Genomic DNA, 14848 nt, shown 5'->3' on the forward strand with positions numbered 1-14848 from the left:
GAAAACTCAGATTAATGTGTATGGGCATCAACACCAGATACAGAAGGTTGTAAAGAAAAAAATTAATATTGGTAAACTTCTTAAAGTCCAAAGAAGTGAGCTCCAAAGTTTCACAAGCTCTCAGAGGACATTATCAGGGTATGAGAGGGCTTGCAGTTCCACTGCGGTGGATTAACAAACAGAATTCAGAGGCCAGGTAGGGAAAAAGATCAGGCGAACATAAATACAAGAGGAAATGTAAAATGGTAGAGAATGTTAAGAGTTCACAGGACCATTAAAGAGCCGGCCAAGTTACAACTTTTGAGGAGACCTATTTTACAGCCCCCGTGAGTGCCCAGTACAGGGGGATTGAATTAATGACACCAAGGGGTGTCCTTGGCTCTGAAAATTTTCTGAAGAGCACGTTTCATATCGTTATTCCTCAGGCTGTAGATGAAGGGGTTCAGCATGGGGGTGACAATTATGTACATCACAGAGGCAATGACGTCCTTGTCTTTGGACTTGCCTGATGAGGAGAAAAAGTAAACACCTGCAAATGTCCCATAGTATAAACACACTACGAAGAGGTGGGAGCCACAGGTAGACAAGGCTTTGGAGATCCGTTTGAGGGAGGGGACCTTCAGGATGATGACCGCGATGCGGATATATGAGCCCAAGATGGCACCCACTGTCACAATGAAGAGCAGTCCACCTTCAATGAGGATGAGCAGCTCATTGAGGGAGGTGTCTGAGCAGGAGGACTTGAGCACAATGTCAAGATCACAATAGAAGTGGGGAATGATGGTCCCTGCACAGAAGGACAACTGGTTCATGAGGAGGGTGTGCAACAGAGCGTGGGTACAAGAGAAAAACCAGCACCCAGCTACAAGGGTGATACACACCTCATCCCTCATGATGCTGGTGTAGTGGAGAGGGTGACACACAGCCACATACCTGTCATATGCCATCACTGCAAGAAGAAAACTGTCAAGACAACTAAAATGAACAAACAAATAAATTTGTGAAAGGCACCCAGCATAAGGGATGGAGTGATCCTGAGCATACATGTTTGTCAACATCTTTGGGACAGTGACAGATGAAAGAGAAATGTCAGAGAGGGCCAGGTGGCTGAGGAGAACGTACATGGGGGTGTGGAGGCGCAAGTCCAGCCTGACGAGCAGGATGATGAGCAGGTTCCCCAGCACCGTGGTCAGGTACATGCCCAGGAACAGGGCGAAGAGCACGCCCTGCTGCTCCGGGGGGACGGGGAGCCCCAGGAGGAGGAACTCGGACACGCTGCTCTGGTTCTCGGGACTCATTCAGGTTTGGGAATCTCAGGAACCTAAAAAGGTTGAGCAGGACCCTTGCATCTCATACTGTAATTCTCCAGGAAAACAAGGCCTTTTTAACTACACTCCTACTAGTTTGTCACACTGTGAATGCACACATCTTCACTCTAGCCCAGCCGGGCTCCAGGAAAGCATCACACCTAAGAGCCGCCAGCAAGAGCTCATTGCACAGAAGCAAGAGGGTGTTTGCTGTTTTATTCAACCCTTACTCACTGAATATGGAGTCTATATGGGGACCTCTGCTAAGGATGGAGAAAGCAGCAATGAACAAGACAGGCAAAGCCCCTGCCCTCTATTGATGAGCAAGGTTTCCTACACTAGACAAGTCAAATCATAACAGCTCACCGTGGCAGGAATAGTAGATGAGCCCCAGCAAACTGGTGTCAGTTGTTTCTGCATTAACGTAACGTGAGACTCCGGTGCTGAGGTGGTGTTGGAGCGCTGTCACTCTCCTCCTGTGAGCTGGCCTGTCCCATTGACCCACAGCCCTAAACTCATCAGCCCTGTAGAAACGGGTGGTGTGGTCATTTAGAGCTGCTTGATGCCCGAATAGCTCCCAAACCAAAACAGTTCATAAAGTACCTTATATAATAATGGTGAGCATTTAGGTACTAGACTAAGGGCTTTACCCACATCCCCTAATTATATCCATACACCAGCCTCCATTCCCAGATTTTTAAAAATCTTCTAATGTTAATCTGCACTAATCTATTTTAGCTTTGAAGAATGGAAATATAAATGATACAAACTGCATAAGCATATAACACTGCAGTGGGAACAGACATGCACACACACACATATGTGCTTATATATGCATCTATAACATACATTCTATATAATACACATAATATATAATTTATGTAACAACCTTTATGTATTACCATTTTCTGTTGATTAAAAATTACCAAGTATTGGCTATTTCATGTGATTGGGTCTAATGACTGCGCTCAGAGCCAGTCCTCTTAACCACCACACATGAGAACTTTTCCTTTCACTGATTAGAGGAGCAAACACCTTCTATTATTTCAGAACTGCTAGGAAGCCAGTGTTGTCCAGAATTTTCTTAGTCCTCTTCCTAAGTCATTTCATTCATTCATATTTATATACTTTCCCACTGGAAAAAAGATTTCACCTTAACTTCCATTTAAACAATAAATATTTACTGAGGGCCTGTGAAGTTCACAAGGCATGTGTAATTCTTTCCATTTTGTAGATGTGGAATCTGAGGCCAAAGAGTTACATAATTTTCCCATGGTCTCACCACTCTAACTTCACACAGCACGATGCCTGGAGGTTTTTTGCCTGGGACGTTTAGTGAAAGTAAAGGGTTACAAAATTCTGAATGACTCAGTCCATTCAGGTTTCTGAAAAGGATAGCAGATCCTTTTCAGGAAACAGAGTGACTTGAGTTGGTTACCACAGCCAGCAGTGCCTCAGGAGGGCACGCAAGGAAATATTTGAGGCCATGGATGCAAATCAGATGCCCACAAACACACATGCACACCCACCATACACACACTACAACAAGAGGCACACACACTCCCATCGCTGAGAGGCGAGCTTTGGCCCCTTCTGACCCACCCCCTTCCCGGGGAGGTCATCAGCGGGGGGCAGTTAAGCCTTTTCCATCACAGGCACCATCATTAAACCACTGCCAGCATCCACGCACGTAGTAAAACACACATGGTGCAGACATGCAGTACACGTGCTGCTCTCACACCCAGATGCATCCCACACATGTCACCAATACACACTGAAAGCAGAGGTGTGATCCCCTCGGACTCTGTTCCTTCAAAGATGGGGTGTCCTCTTCTCCAAACCCAGAGACAACAATCTTACCCCCCGGTGCTGAGCTCTAATCCACTCAGCTGTGATACAAATGTTCAAGGTCACAGGCATGAATCAAGAGTCCCTACTGACACATTAGGAGGCTGATAACTTGGTTTATATAACCTAGTGCTAAAACAGAGCCCAGATTGGGTCTAACTCAGGGAAAGAATCAGGCTGCCAGTCAGGTATGTAGTGCACACACACATGCAACTACGAAATATACACAAGCACACATAATTCACACAGACACACACACCCATGAACAGAGATACTCATACACAAACCCAGGAGCACACAGGCAGATCCATCTCCAAGTACAGATTTCCAGCTCCCTCTGACCTGTGCTTGTCATTGGTGACCTGAAACACCTCTTCTAGACTGTTGCCCAAATCCTCAGCTTCTTTGCAGGAAACTCAGTACCCAGACTAACAGGAGAAATACCTGTAGCCTCAGCACTTGTACAGACTTTCATGTTCCTTAACCAGTGCCAGAAAATGAGTCAAGACAACATTTTAATTACCAATGGCAGGACTGAAACAATTCCCCAGGCTTCTGGCTGATTTCTTACTGTTCTTTCAGGAGCCACCTATCCAGAGCCAGGGGACTGGAGTCCCACGGGCAGGTGTCTCAGATGCCAGCAATGCCCTGGACTCCTTTCTTCTTGGACATGTTCCAGCTGGGACAAAGGGGTTTTTAACTTTCTATTTTGAAATGATTTCAGGCATATAGAATAGTTGTAAAATTATAGAAAAAATTCCTGTACACAATTCACCCAGATTCCCCAATGATTAACATTTTACTATGTTTACCTTCTGTAAACATGTATATTTCAGGCTTAGAAGTTCAGCAGGTATATGTAATACAGTGTATATGTCTCAAAAACTTACCATACCAATGTTTCCACTTACTAGTGATTTTATCTTTGAGCAATTAGTTATGGTGGTATCTGCCAGGTTCTCTACTGTAAAGTTACTATTTTAACCTTTGCAACTAGTAAGTATCATTTGGGTAGATATATAAGTGATCTGAGGATGAATCTCTGAATACATGTTAAGTAATTTCAGAATCTTGACTTCATACCACTGTTAATGACAAGTTAACTGCAACTTAAAATTTCTGTTTACAGTTTTTTCTTTATTGTGAGATTATTTAGATAAAATTCTCTGTTCAAGAATTACTTAGGTTAGTTATTTTTTTCCTTTAGTCTAATTATAGTATTAGTTTGAAATATAATTAGGTTCATTTGTTTTGTCTTATTCTCTTTTGCTTTATTCCCAATCCTCTTCTATTTATCTTTTAGTAGGTAAAAGATAACATAGTCAGAGCCATACAAATAGATAGATTCATCTCCCCATCTTTTTTACCCCATTCCCATCCAACTCCTGTAGATAAGCAATCTCACTAGTTTCTGATTTATTCTTCCTGTGTTTTTTTTTGTTCAAATGGGAAGATACATGTATATTTTTTTCTTCATTTTTACACAAAAATTAACAAGCTATCGATGCTCTTTTACATATTTTTCTCTTCCATTTAACAATATACCTTGGAAATCTCTCCATATTGACTTATAGTATCTTTGATACTATTTTTCATAGCTGCAATGTCCTCAATTGCATTGTTGTTCCATGGAGTTTGTATGAATGAAGTAGTGGTAATGAATACAGTAAATGCCACTGAATTGTATGCCTCAAGCAGTAGAATGGTATATTTCATGTTATATATATTGTACTACAATTTTTAAAAATTTTAAAGAGAAAGCAAAATGTAATCTCTACATAAAGCACAGAAAAAAGGGATTAAGAAATATAAAACTTCAATCATAATATAAATTAGTCAATGGGATGAAAGTATAGCATAAAGAATATAGTCAATAATTCTGTAACATCTGTCCCCGTTGACAGTAACTACACTAGCTGGGGTGAACATCTAATAATGTAGATAACTGCAGAATCACAATGTTGTATATTTGAAGCCAATATAATATTGTGAAAAATACACAGGAAAGAATTATAAAATAACAATAATATAGGATTAATAAGTTAACAGAGGGAGAAATGGAATGAAAAAATATATATTTAATCAAAAAGGAGAGAGAAGAGAATAAATATGAAAGAGATGACTCAAAGAGAAAGCACAGAAATATGGAAAATAGAAATTCAAATTCTCATGATTACATTCGAAGTTAATAGATCAAATTCTCCACAAACACAGTGAATATCAATCTACACATAAAGAGCAAAATCCAGCCTTACACTGTTAGTAAGGACACCTCAGAAATATTAGAACATAGAAAAGTTGAAGTGATGGAAAAGAAACACCATGAACACAATAACTAAATGAAAGCTGGTATGTCTACATTAACATCAGAAGAAGTACATAAGATGTTAAGGTAGGAGCCTTATCTCTTTGCTAGAGATAGAGAAATATGTCCTAATTATAAATGTAGTGTGTGCTGATAAATAATTTTAAAAATGGATGTCCATTGTGTTATAGCATTTGTCCGTTTTCAAGTAGTGTCATTATCCCCATTCTGGCTGATTTCAATCTACCAACATGATGCCCCTGAATACGGAGTTGGAAAGAAGTGCTCCACAATCAGCCGAAAACCAAGGCGAGCCAGCTTCGGCACACCACTGCGAAAGAGTCGGTGCCCCAGGAACGGATCATGAGGCTAAACTGGCATGCCTTCAATATAATGGTATAGAAAATATATAAGCAATAACTGACGTAACTGAAAGGAGAAAAAACAAATCCACAATTAGAATTGCACGACATATTTGTGTAAGATTTTGCACCTACCTGGTAAGAGATGATGAACAAGCAGAAAAAATTAATTAAGGATAAAGAATACTTAACGATCCAAGTAACAAATTTGACCAAGTTGACATATTAACAACACTGTATGTGACAGCAGAATTTCTACTCTTTTAAAGTCACATGGAGTTTCAACCATACAATAATTGTAGAAGATACATCCATTGTGCTCATGACTACAATACGAGGATTTAGTGATGGTCACTTAAAGAAGTTAACCCTACTTACAAGTATTTCTAGGGCCTGTTTTATATCTCTGTTCCTCAGGCTGTAGATGAAGGGATTCAGCATGGGGGTGACTACTGTATACATGACGGAAGCAATGATGTCTTTGTCACTGGAGCCCCCTGATGAGGAGAAAAAGTAAACACCTGCGAGTGTCCCATAGTATAAAGACACCACAGAGAGGTGGGAGCCACAGGTAGACAAGGCTTTACAGAGTCTCTTAGTGGAGGGGACCCTCAGGACACTGGTCCCTATATGGACATATGAGCCCAAGATACTACTCAAAGGCAGGACAAAAAGCATTCCTCCCTCAGTAAAGATGATCAGCTCCTTGAGTGAGATGTCTGAGCAGCTCATCTTCAGCAGCACAGGGAGGTCACAGAAGAAGTGGGGGATGGTGTTACCAGCACAGAAGGACAGTTGGACCAAGAGGAGGGTGTGCAACAGGGCATGGATGCACCAGAAGAACCAGGACCCAGCTACTAATGAGGTACAGAGCTGCTGCCTCGTGACAGTCGTGTAGTGGAGTGGCTGACAGATGGCCACACACCTGTCATATGCCATCACTGCAAGAAGGAAATTGTCAAGACAACCAAAAAGTATGAAGAAATACATCTGAAAGATGCACCCCATATAGGGAATGGATTGCTGCCATGTCTGCATGTTCATGAGCATCTTTGGAACTGGGATAGATGAAAGGGAGACATTAGACAGGGCCAGGTGGCTGAGGAAGAAGTACATGGGGGTGTGGAGGCGCGAGTCCAGCCTGACGACAGGATGATGAGCAGGTTCCCCAGCACCGTGGTCAGGTACATGCCCAGGAACAGGGCGAAGAACATGCCCTGCTGCTCCGGGGGAATGGGGAGCCCCAGGAGGAGGAACTCAGACACGCTGCTCTGGTTCTCACACCTGTTCTTGTCTCCCATGCTGTTCTTCCCTCTGCTGGGAATTGGGGGAAGTGGGAAATGTCAGCGAACATGCCATAACATTATAGCAATGTCATTTTTAGTATGCAAATCCTTAATTTCAACTGCTTTTCTGTTTATTTCCCACCACTGTTGGTGCATAAATCAGTCTGTCCCACTCTGGCTCCAGTGACACATCAAACCCTTACATAATCAAGTTTCTTCCTGAGGAACCAAAGGGCATTCATTCTTTATGGAACAAACATTGATTGAACAGCTTTGTCCTATATTAGGTACATGATAGCGAACAAGAAAAGGGAAATCTCTTTGTTCAAGGAGGTTACATCTCTATATCAAACAAGGTTCAAACCTCAGTGATTTCCCAAGATGAAATGGGTACCAGGAAAGAGGTATCAGTCATTTCCTCTTAAAAGGGACATGAAACTCCCTAGGTTGGAACAGAATCACTAAAGCTCTGTCACAGGCTTTCTGAGGCATTGGCTGGGTCCTACCTGTTTTGAGTCATTTAAAGTTCGCTGCTATCAAAAGTATCCAATCCAGGTTTCCAAACCAATCTTAATAATAATGCCAGACACTATGCCAATGTTTGATAGGCGCTTTCAAATTAAACCATCACCATAGCCCTAATGAGTATTACTATATTCCTTTTAACTATGGGGAATCAAAAGTGTACATTACTTCAATGTGCAAAGGTACACACAGTTAAGTGCAACAGATGGAATTGCAACCTATGTCCGTGTGACCAGAATCCTTGCTTTTAAGCAATACCTTCATTATACATGCTGCATGTAAATTATACCCTCATTAGTTAGAATACACAGAGAAGTCAGCTACGTTGGTCTAAAATGTCCTGAACTCCCTCTAAGAAAAACTTGCCACTCACTCCTTTATACATCATACAGTTTAAAGGACATTCACATGCTTTAACTTCTCTGAAAACAATAATTCCATACTTAGGGACTGTTTGGTACACAAAGTAAATTTTATGTCCTCATTTTATAGATGTGAAAACTGAAGCTGAAGAGATAAGTGACTTACCTACGGTGACTCAGCTCTTTGATGGTGGAATCCAGATTCAGTATTTATTTGGAAGTTCAGTTAGAGCTGAGGATTACCACATACCCCTGAAGACGGAGTCATGACTGACATTCTCACTCAAGTATAGGACAGGACAGAAAGTCTTCTTAGGGACCACAAACTTGCTCAGGGACACTAGATATCTTGATTCATGGCCACCAAGAAGGGCAGTGACTTGAGCCTTATGTGGAGGCATGGCTGCTCACTGACATACGCTGTGGACAGTTAAGGAAATCTTCAAGTTCACAGGAGTGAACCTGAAGCCCCTAAAACATGTACATGTCATACACACACACATACACACACACACACACACGTGTGCCCACTTTAACTGCTGACTTGTGACTGCTTACCACCTGTGACCCATGGATAGTAGCTATATGGCTCAGTTAGCCAAAGAGTCGTAAAAACAAAACTCACAAAAAATATACAACATTGGACACACAACACACAAATAATCCACATAAACATACACAAACACATATAATCTCAACACAAACATAAAACAACCATCAACACATAAAAAGAACATATCAGTTATACAAACTCACACTCTGAATATCTGAATGCAAATACACATATTAAACAAAAAAAGATTCACACTCATTGCACAAAAATCCTACAAGAAATACACCATTGCACACATATGCATCTTCACAGGCAGGCAACAAACAGCATACGTGATCACACATACACAGCTTCATTACAAAATGAGATATTCCAGCCTTCACTGGCCTATACCCCACACAGGTGAAGGTGGTCAGTGAGTGAGGCATTTTGGACCCCATTTGCTCACAGGAACCGCATAAACATTACCCGCAAATAAAACAAAAAGCAAACACACACACCCATGTTCTAAACATTTGGAATCCCATGCAAATATAACTCATAAGCAAAATGCAAGATCACACATACATTACAGAGTAGAGATTTCAAGTCCTCTCACCTATTGCTAGTCATGGATAAATTCAGGAACCTTCTTCTACAGATTGGGGAGCACACTTGTCTCTCCTCAGACTCTGCAGTCTCCTTTCCTTAACTCTGATGTCTGTCCAAGGATGGAAATGTAGGAATTTAAGAAGGAGAATAGGGCAAATATTGGAGAGCAAAGGGCCTGAGCAGGAGACCCCTAATCACACATACACGCCCTGTACTTGCTTAATGTGGCAACTCTTCTTTAGAGTACGTGCTAGGTCTCAGAGGGGAGAAGATTGGAAGTCAACTACACATCACACACGCACACACATAAACACAAGCACACACACATAATAAACACACATGCACATACACACACACACAAACTCATGAAGAAAACGTGTATATCCACATTACCCAAGTAAAGAGACACCACATAGACCCACATGGAATGCACAGGCAGACCTCTAGACCCAAAGGCCCATCTTGCTCACTTAGAATTCCCGGCTCCCTCCGACCTGTGCCTCTCCTTCATGAGCTCAGGCATCTTCTAAACCAAATTTCGTTTCCTGAGTCCCCAGCTTCTGCTGAACAAAATGCAAGAAGAAAGCCTTTGGAGCCCATGACCCCTGAGCTCACTGTGTCTGTCCTTGAGCTCCAGAACAAGTCAGGAGAATACCACCCTACAAACCTCAGAAAGGATTCATAAAAAGTCCCTAAGCTCCCAGTTAAGGAAAGAATCAAAGTAGACTAATTGCCTCCAATTCCTATCAGACCCTGGGGAAGAGCCTGTGCAGGGGCTGGAGGGACTGAGCTGCCAGAACCACCTGAGAGGGTGTCCCTGGGCTCCCTCTGTGCCTGCACATAGTTCCACTGAGAAGTAGGAGCGACTTAGTCATCCACCAGCACCAGTGTTGCCAATGCACTGGGTCAGTCTGTCCCAACAGCACACTATAGTCCAGGAATAGAAAGCCTGGCTTCTGAAAACCCCCGACCACTTACACTTGCTACCAGGACAGCATCAGTATAGCTTTAACTTCACATCCACAGGCAGGTGCCTTGTCTCCCTTGGGCGTGGAGAGGTGCCTTTTCCAGGAGAGTGAAGAAGGGGCCAATTGAGTCCTTCGGCTCAGCACTCTAGAGACCTGGCTCTGGGCTATGCCACTCACTAAGTGTTGGTCCTGAACAAATTAAGTAACTTCTTCACCCTTTCATCAGCTGTAAGGTGCAGATAGTAATTCCATTGTCACCATGAAGTTATGTTGAGATTAAATGAGATGATTCATGCTGAAGCACACAGTTAACGTACAATCCGTTTGCCCCAGGCTCTTGCTCATTTCTTCACTCCCACTCACTCCCACACACTCCCGCTGATCTTCTCACCTTCTGTGGCTCCAGTGTCATCCACCGCTTCCTCTGTAACATCAGCCCTCTGCTCAAACTGTCCTGCTCCTCCACATTTGTCAATGAAGTCACAATAAAGACTGATTGTTTGGGTGACCCCCTTTCTAAGTCTCTTTCTCATATTTGAACCCTCCCTGTGGTTCCCAGGATGCCCTCAGCTGCTAGGAAACACACGGTCTTCTTCACCTGCGGTTTTCCTTTTACTGTGGCACTCCTGTTTTATGGAAGCATCTTCTATGCCTACAGCCCTGTCCAGCTACACTGTTAGGGGACCGTGTGGCAACAGCCATCTGCACGGTGCTGACCTCCACGCTGAACTCTTTTATCTATCGTTTGAGAAACAAAGACATGAAAAGGGACCCAAGGAAGCAGATGGGCAGGCGGGAATCCTGGCCAGAACCCCTTCGAGCATGCTCATGAAGCTCTCTGCTCCTCTGACCTGTTTCAGCTGGTTCCTGACACACATCACAAGCCCTGTAAGTCCACAGGGGTGACCCACATGGGTCATGGATGTTGGGTTGTATCCATTTCTTTACCCTGTGCAACTCTCAACCTCTGAGACTTCCGTGTGACTCAGTAATCGGCTCAAGGTCTGCCAGTTCTTGGCCTCCGGTCCCTTCATTCTTGTCCTCTCTTCCTCTTCTCCAGAAAACCACATCTTTTTCATTCCCTCCAAGTGCTGTGCAAGGCACTGGTTTCCACACAGTTTCCTGGAAGTAAGTTTTTCCCGTTCAATGGCTGATTCCTTTAGTATACTTCTTATTTTAAAGAACTTCTATAATCAGTTTTTCTAGCTTTATGAAATTCATCACAATAATTTAGAAAGAGAGACAGAGAGATGGAGAGTTTGGTAAATCTGAAACTTTCACCCGACCAAGGACTGTGTCTGGCCCAAGGGTTTGTGCAGGGATCAAGTCTCTTCTACCTTCCATAATTTCAACAGCAGAATGTTCTGGGCTCTGTAGTGAACAAAAGCTCAACTCTAAGCCCTGATGAGCTAAGTGACTCAGTAGTTCAGCACACAGCTGCCCCACTGAAAAGCAGGGTGCAGGACGGGCCGCATTGCCTGGGTCTCTGCTCTGGCCCTCTGGTACTTGCCCCTCTCAGCCACTCACTCCTATCCAGCCCTCTCTCAGCTTCAGTTCCCCTTAGAGATCCCCATTTCCACCACCACCACCACTCAGAAATCTGTCTGCTTCCCAGGGAAAGATAGATGGACAGACTTAGATTTATCTCAGTAAGTTTCTGAAGAGACAGTTAAAACCCACATGTGAATGTGGAGGGCACATACAAAAATTAACTCCATAAACTTACATGTGAAAACCAAAATCTATTAAGTTTTTGGTCTCAAAGGAAAGAAGACCTAAATTTAAGAGAGACACTCCATGTTTCCAGTTGAAGATTCAATTTTATAAATACATTAGTTTTTCCCAAATCAATATAAATTAAATCCAATCAAACTCAATAACCCAACAGGATGGGTCTGTTGCTTTATTTGTAGACAAATGCTATAGTCTCTTAATTTTTGTAGCATTTTAATAAATATTGGTATCTGATAAGGGCATGTGTCCTATCTTATTCCTCAAGATTGTTTTGACTATTCATTATCCTCTATTATTATATATATATTATAGAATTAGCTTGCTGAATTCCATACAAGCAGTTCTTGAGACTTGATTGGAACTGCAATAAGTTTACAGATTATTTGGAGGAGAACTGATAGCTGGACAATATTGTGTCTCCCTATTCATTAGCATAAAATTTATTTGTGTTTCAATAAAGTTAAATTATTTCATCCTTAAAAGTCATGCATTTTTGTTAGGCTTGTTCTTGGGTACCTTATAATTTTTATTGCTCTAGTAACTTACATCTTTCGGGAAAAATATATTAGCAGTTTTTTGTTGGTGTATCTGTCTTTCTTTTATATTACTGTAGTGATTACAGTCCCTATGACCTTCACCGTCATGTTAAATAGAAGCAGTGAGTGTGAGCATCCTTGTCTTGTTCCTGATCTTAAAGGGGTTGCTTGTAACATTTTACTATTAATGCTCAAGCTTTTTTATAAATTTTTGGTAGATACTTTTACAAGTTAAGGAAGTTTCTTTTCATTCCTAGTTTGCTAAGAGTGTTTATCATTGTATAGATGCATTAACCAAGTGGTATTATTGTATCTGTTGAGCTGGTGATGTGATTTTTCTCTTTTATTCTGTTAATGGGATGAATTTCATTATAGATTTTTCTAATATTAAATCATCTTTGTATTCCTGGAATAAACCCAATCTGGTCATGATGTATAGCTTATATACATTCTTTTATTTGCTTTGCTAGTTTGCCTATGACTTTTGCATTTATGATCATGAGAGAATAGTATCTAATTTTCCTTTTTTATGCTTTCTAAAGAGATTTGAAAAAAAAAGATTTGAGACTGTGTTCACTCTGACCATTCTATAGAAAAGTTTGGATAAGATTAAAACAATCTTTTCTTTGAGTATTCTCTAGTATAATCAGTTGAAATCCCCTACTAGTTTTTTAACAGAGGATTTGTACCTACAGATTCCATTGCTTTAGCAAAATGAAGATATTTTTATTTTGATTTTGATGTTCCATTTTTATTTCCTATTTGTTCTTGAAAAAATTTGGTTAGTTTCAAATGTGTTACCATTAAATCATGCATAAATTTAATTTACTGTCATTTAAACAATTGTTTTATATGTAATCTTGTCTCTTTCTATTGTTAATATTGTTTATTTGCATCTCCCATTTTTCATAGAAAGTTTTGCAAGTCACATGACCATTTTACTAATATTTTCATAGAACCAGCTTTTGCTTTGTTTATAAATGACACCTTTTTTTCATTTTCATTGTTTTCTATTCATACATTTACTATCACCTCATATCAGATATATTTGGGTTTATTTTGTTTTTATGTCCCTAAATTATTCAGTTGAACACAAAACTCATGCACTGTGGCTCCTGCTGCTTTCTTCCACTGGGATATTTCAGTTCTTTACGTGCCACAGACAGTCCAGTAAAGGGAGGAAAGGAAATTGGAAGTGACTGATTCCAGATGAGCCAGAATGATGGCCAAAGCAGAAACCCAGGGGCGTGTGGAATAACCATCTTCTAGGCAACTGGTCAGGTTCCCCCACAGCCAGATACACATAAATGCCACAGCCACTCCCAGGGCCACCACACATCACATCACCTTGCTATATCCAAAACCACCGGCAAAAAAAGAGCTTTCAAAATTCTGTTTTAAAAAGTTATCTCACACATTAAGTAGCCAAACAACCATGGACCTCTAAACCCTAGTGACACAAGTAGGGGTTATTTAAAGGGGAAGGAAATGTGTGAAAAGGATGTGCCATGTGCCAGTCACTGCAGTAAGTGCTTTATGAGCATCATCTTAGTCCTGACAAAACCTTTGGGGTATGCATTATTACTCAGCAGGTGGGCCTGTCCCCTGAACTTGTGACTAGGACACCTACTGCCTGTTTGACATCTCTGCTTGGACGTCTCATAAATATCAGAGACTGCACATGTCAATAACCAAATTGCGGATCTTCTCTGAACTTGTCACCCACAAGCTTCCCCATCTGAATCAATGCACACTCTGCCCTTCCGCACACTCAGGCCAAGAGCCCTGGAGTCACTGTGGACTAGTTTCTCTCTCGCCTATGCATAACCAGTCTATCTCAAAATCTTGTGGGTTCTATATTCACAAAACATCTACCTTCACTGCCACCTTCAGTGCCATGACCTTTGTCCGACCCACCATGATCTGTCACCTGGATTACTGAAACTGCCTCCTAACTGGAATCCCAGTTTCTGCCCTCCCCATCCTACTGTCTGTTCCCAACATGGCAAACATAGTGTTCTTTGTAAGTGTAGGTCATATCATGTCACTTTTTCTGCTAAAACCCTTTCATTTCTTTCAGTTTCTTTTAGAAATCTGTGAAGTATAGAAGAGGAGAGTACTTATTCAAATGCACAGATACCAGTGTAAGGAATCTAGGATCATGAAGACCCAGGTAACATGACACTACCAAAGGAAACTAATAAGGCTGCTTAACTGTAAAGAACTGAAATCTATGAACTATCTGACAGAGAAATTAGAATAATCCTCCTAAAGAAGCTCAGAACACACAGACAAACATCTAAACAAAATTAGAAAAACAATATATGAGCAAACCAAATTCAACAGCACATTAAAGGAACCATACACCATGATCAAAGGGAATTTATACCTGAGAGAGAAGGATGTAAGTCTACAAATTTGACACGATCATTTCAATCATACAATCCTTTCAATAGCTGCAGAAAAATAAT

General features: G+C 41.3%; 1 protein-coding gene and 1 pseudogene across 1 annotated transcript; both read right to left on the reverse strand.

Annotated features, from left to right (window-relative positions):
* Nucleotides 1–353: 353 nt before the first annotated feature.
* Nucleotides 354–1298, reverse strand: LOC108405057 (olfactory receptor 1J4-like). Its single transcript, XM_037022257.2, has one exon. The coding sequence runs from the start codon at nucleotides 1296–1298 to the stop codon at nucleotides 354–356; it is 945 nt and encodes a 314-aa protein (XP_036878152.2).
* Nucleotides 1299–6173: 4875 nt separating this feature from the next.
* On the reverse strand, nucleotides 6174–7123 carry LOC108405304 (olfactory receptor 1J4-like; annotated as a pseudogene).
* Between the last annotated feature and the right edge of the window lie 7725 nt (nucleotides 7124–14848).

Source organism: Manis javanica, chromosome 2, assembly GCF_040802235.1.
Source record: "Manis javanica isolate MJ-LG chromosome 2, MJ_LKY, whole genome shotgun sequence".
Classification (NCBI taxonomy): domain Eukaryota; kingdom Metazoa; phylum Chordata; class Mammalia; order Pholidota; family Manidae; genus Manis; species Manis javanica.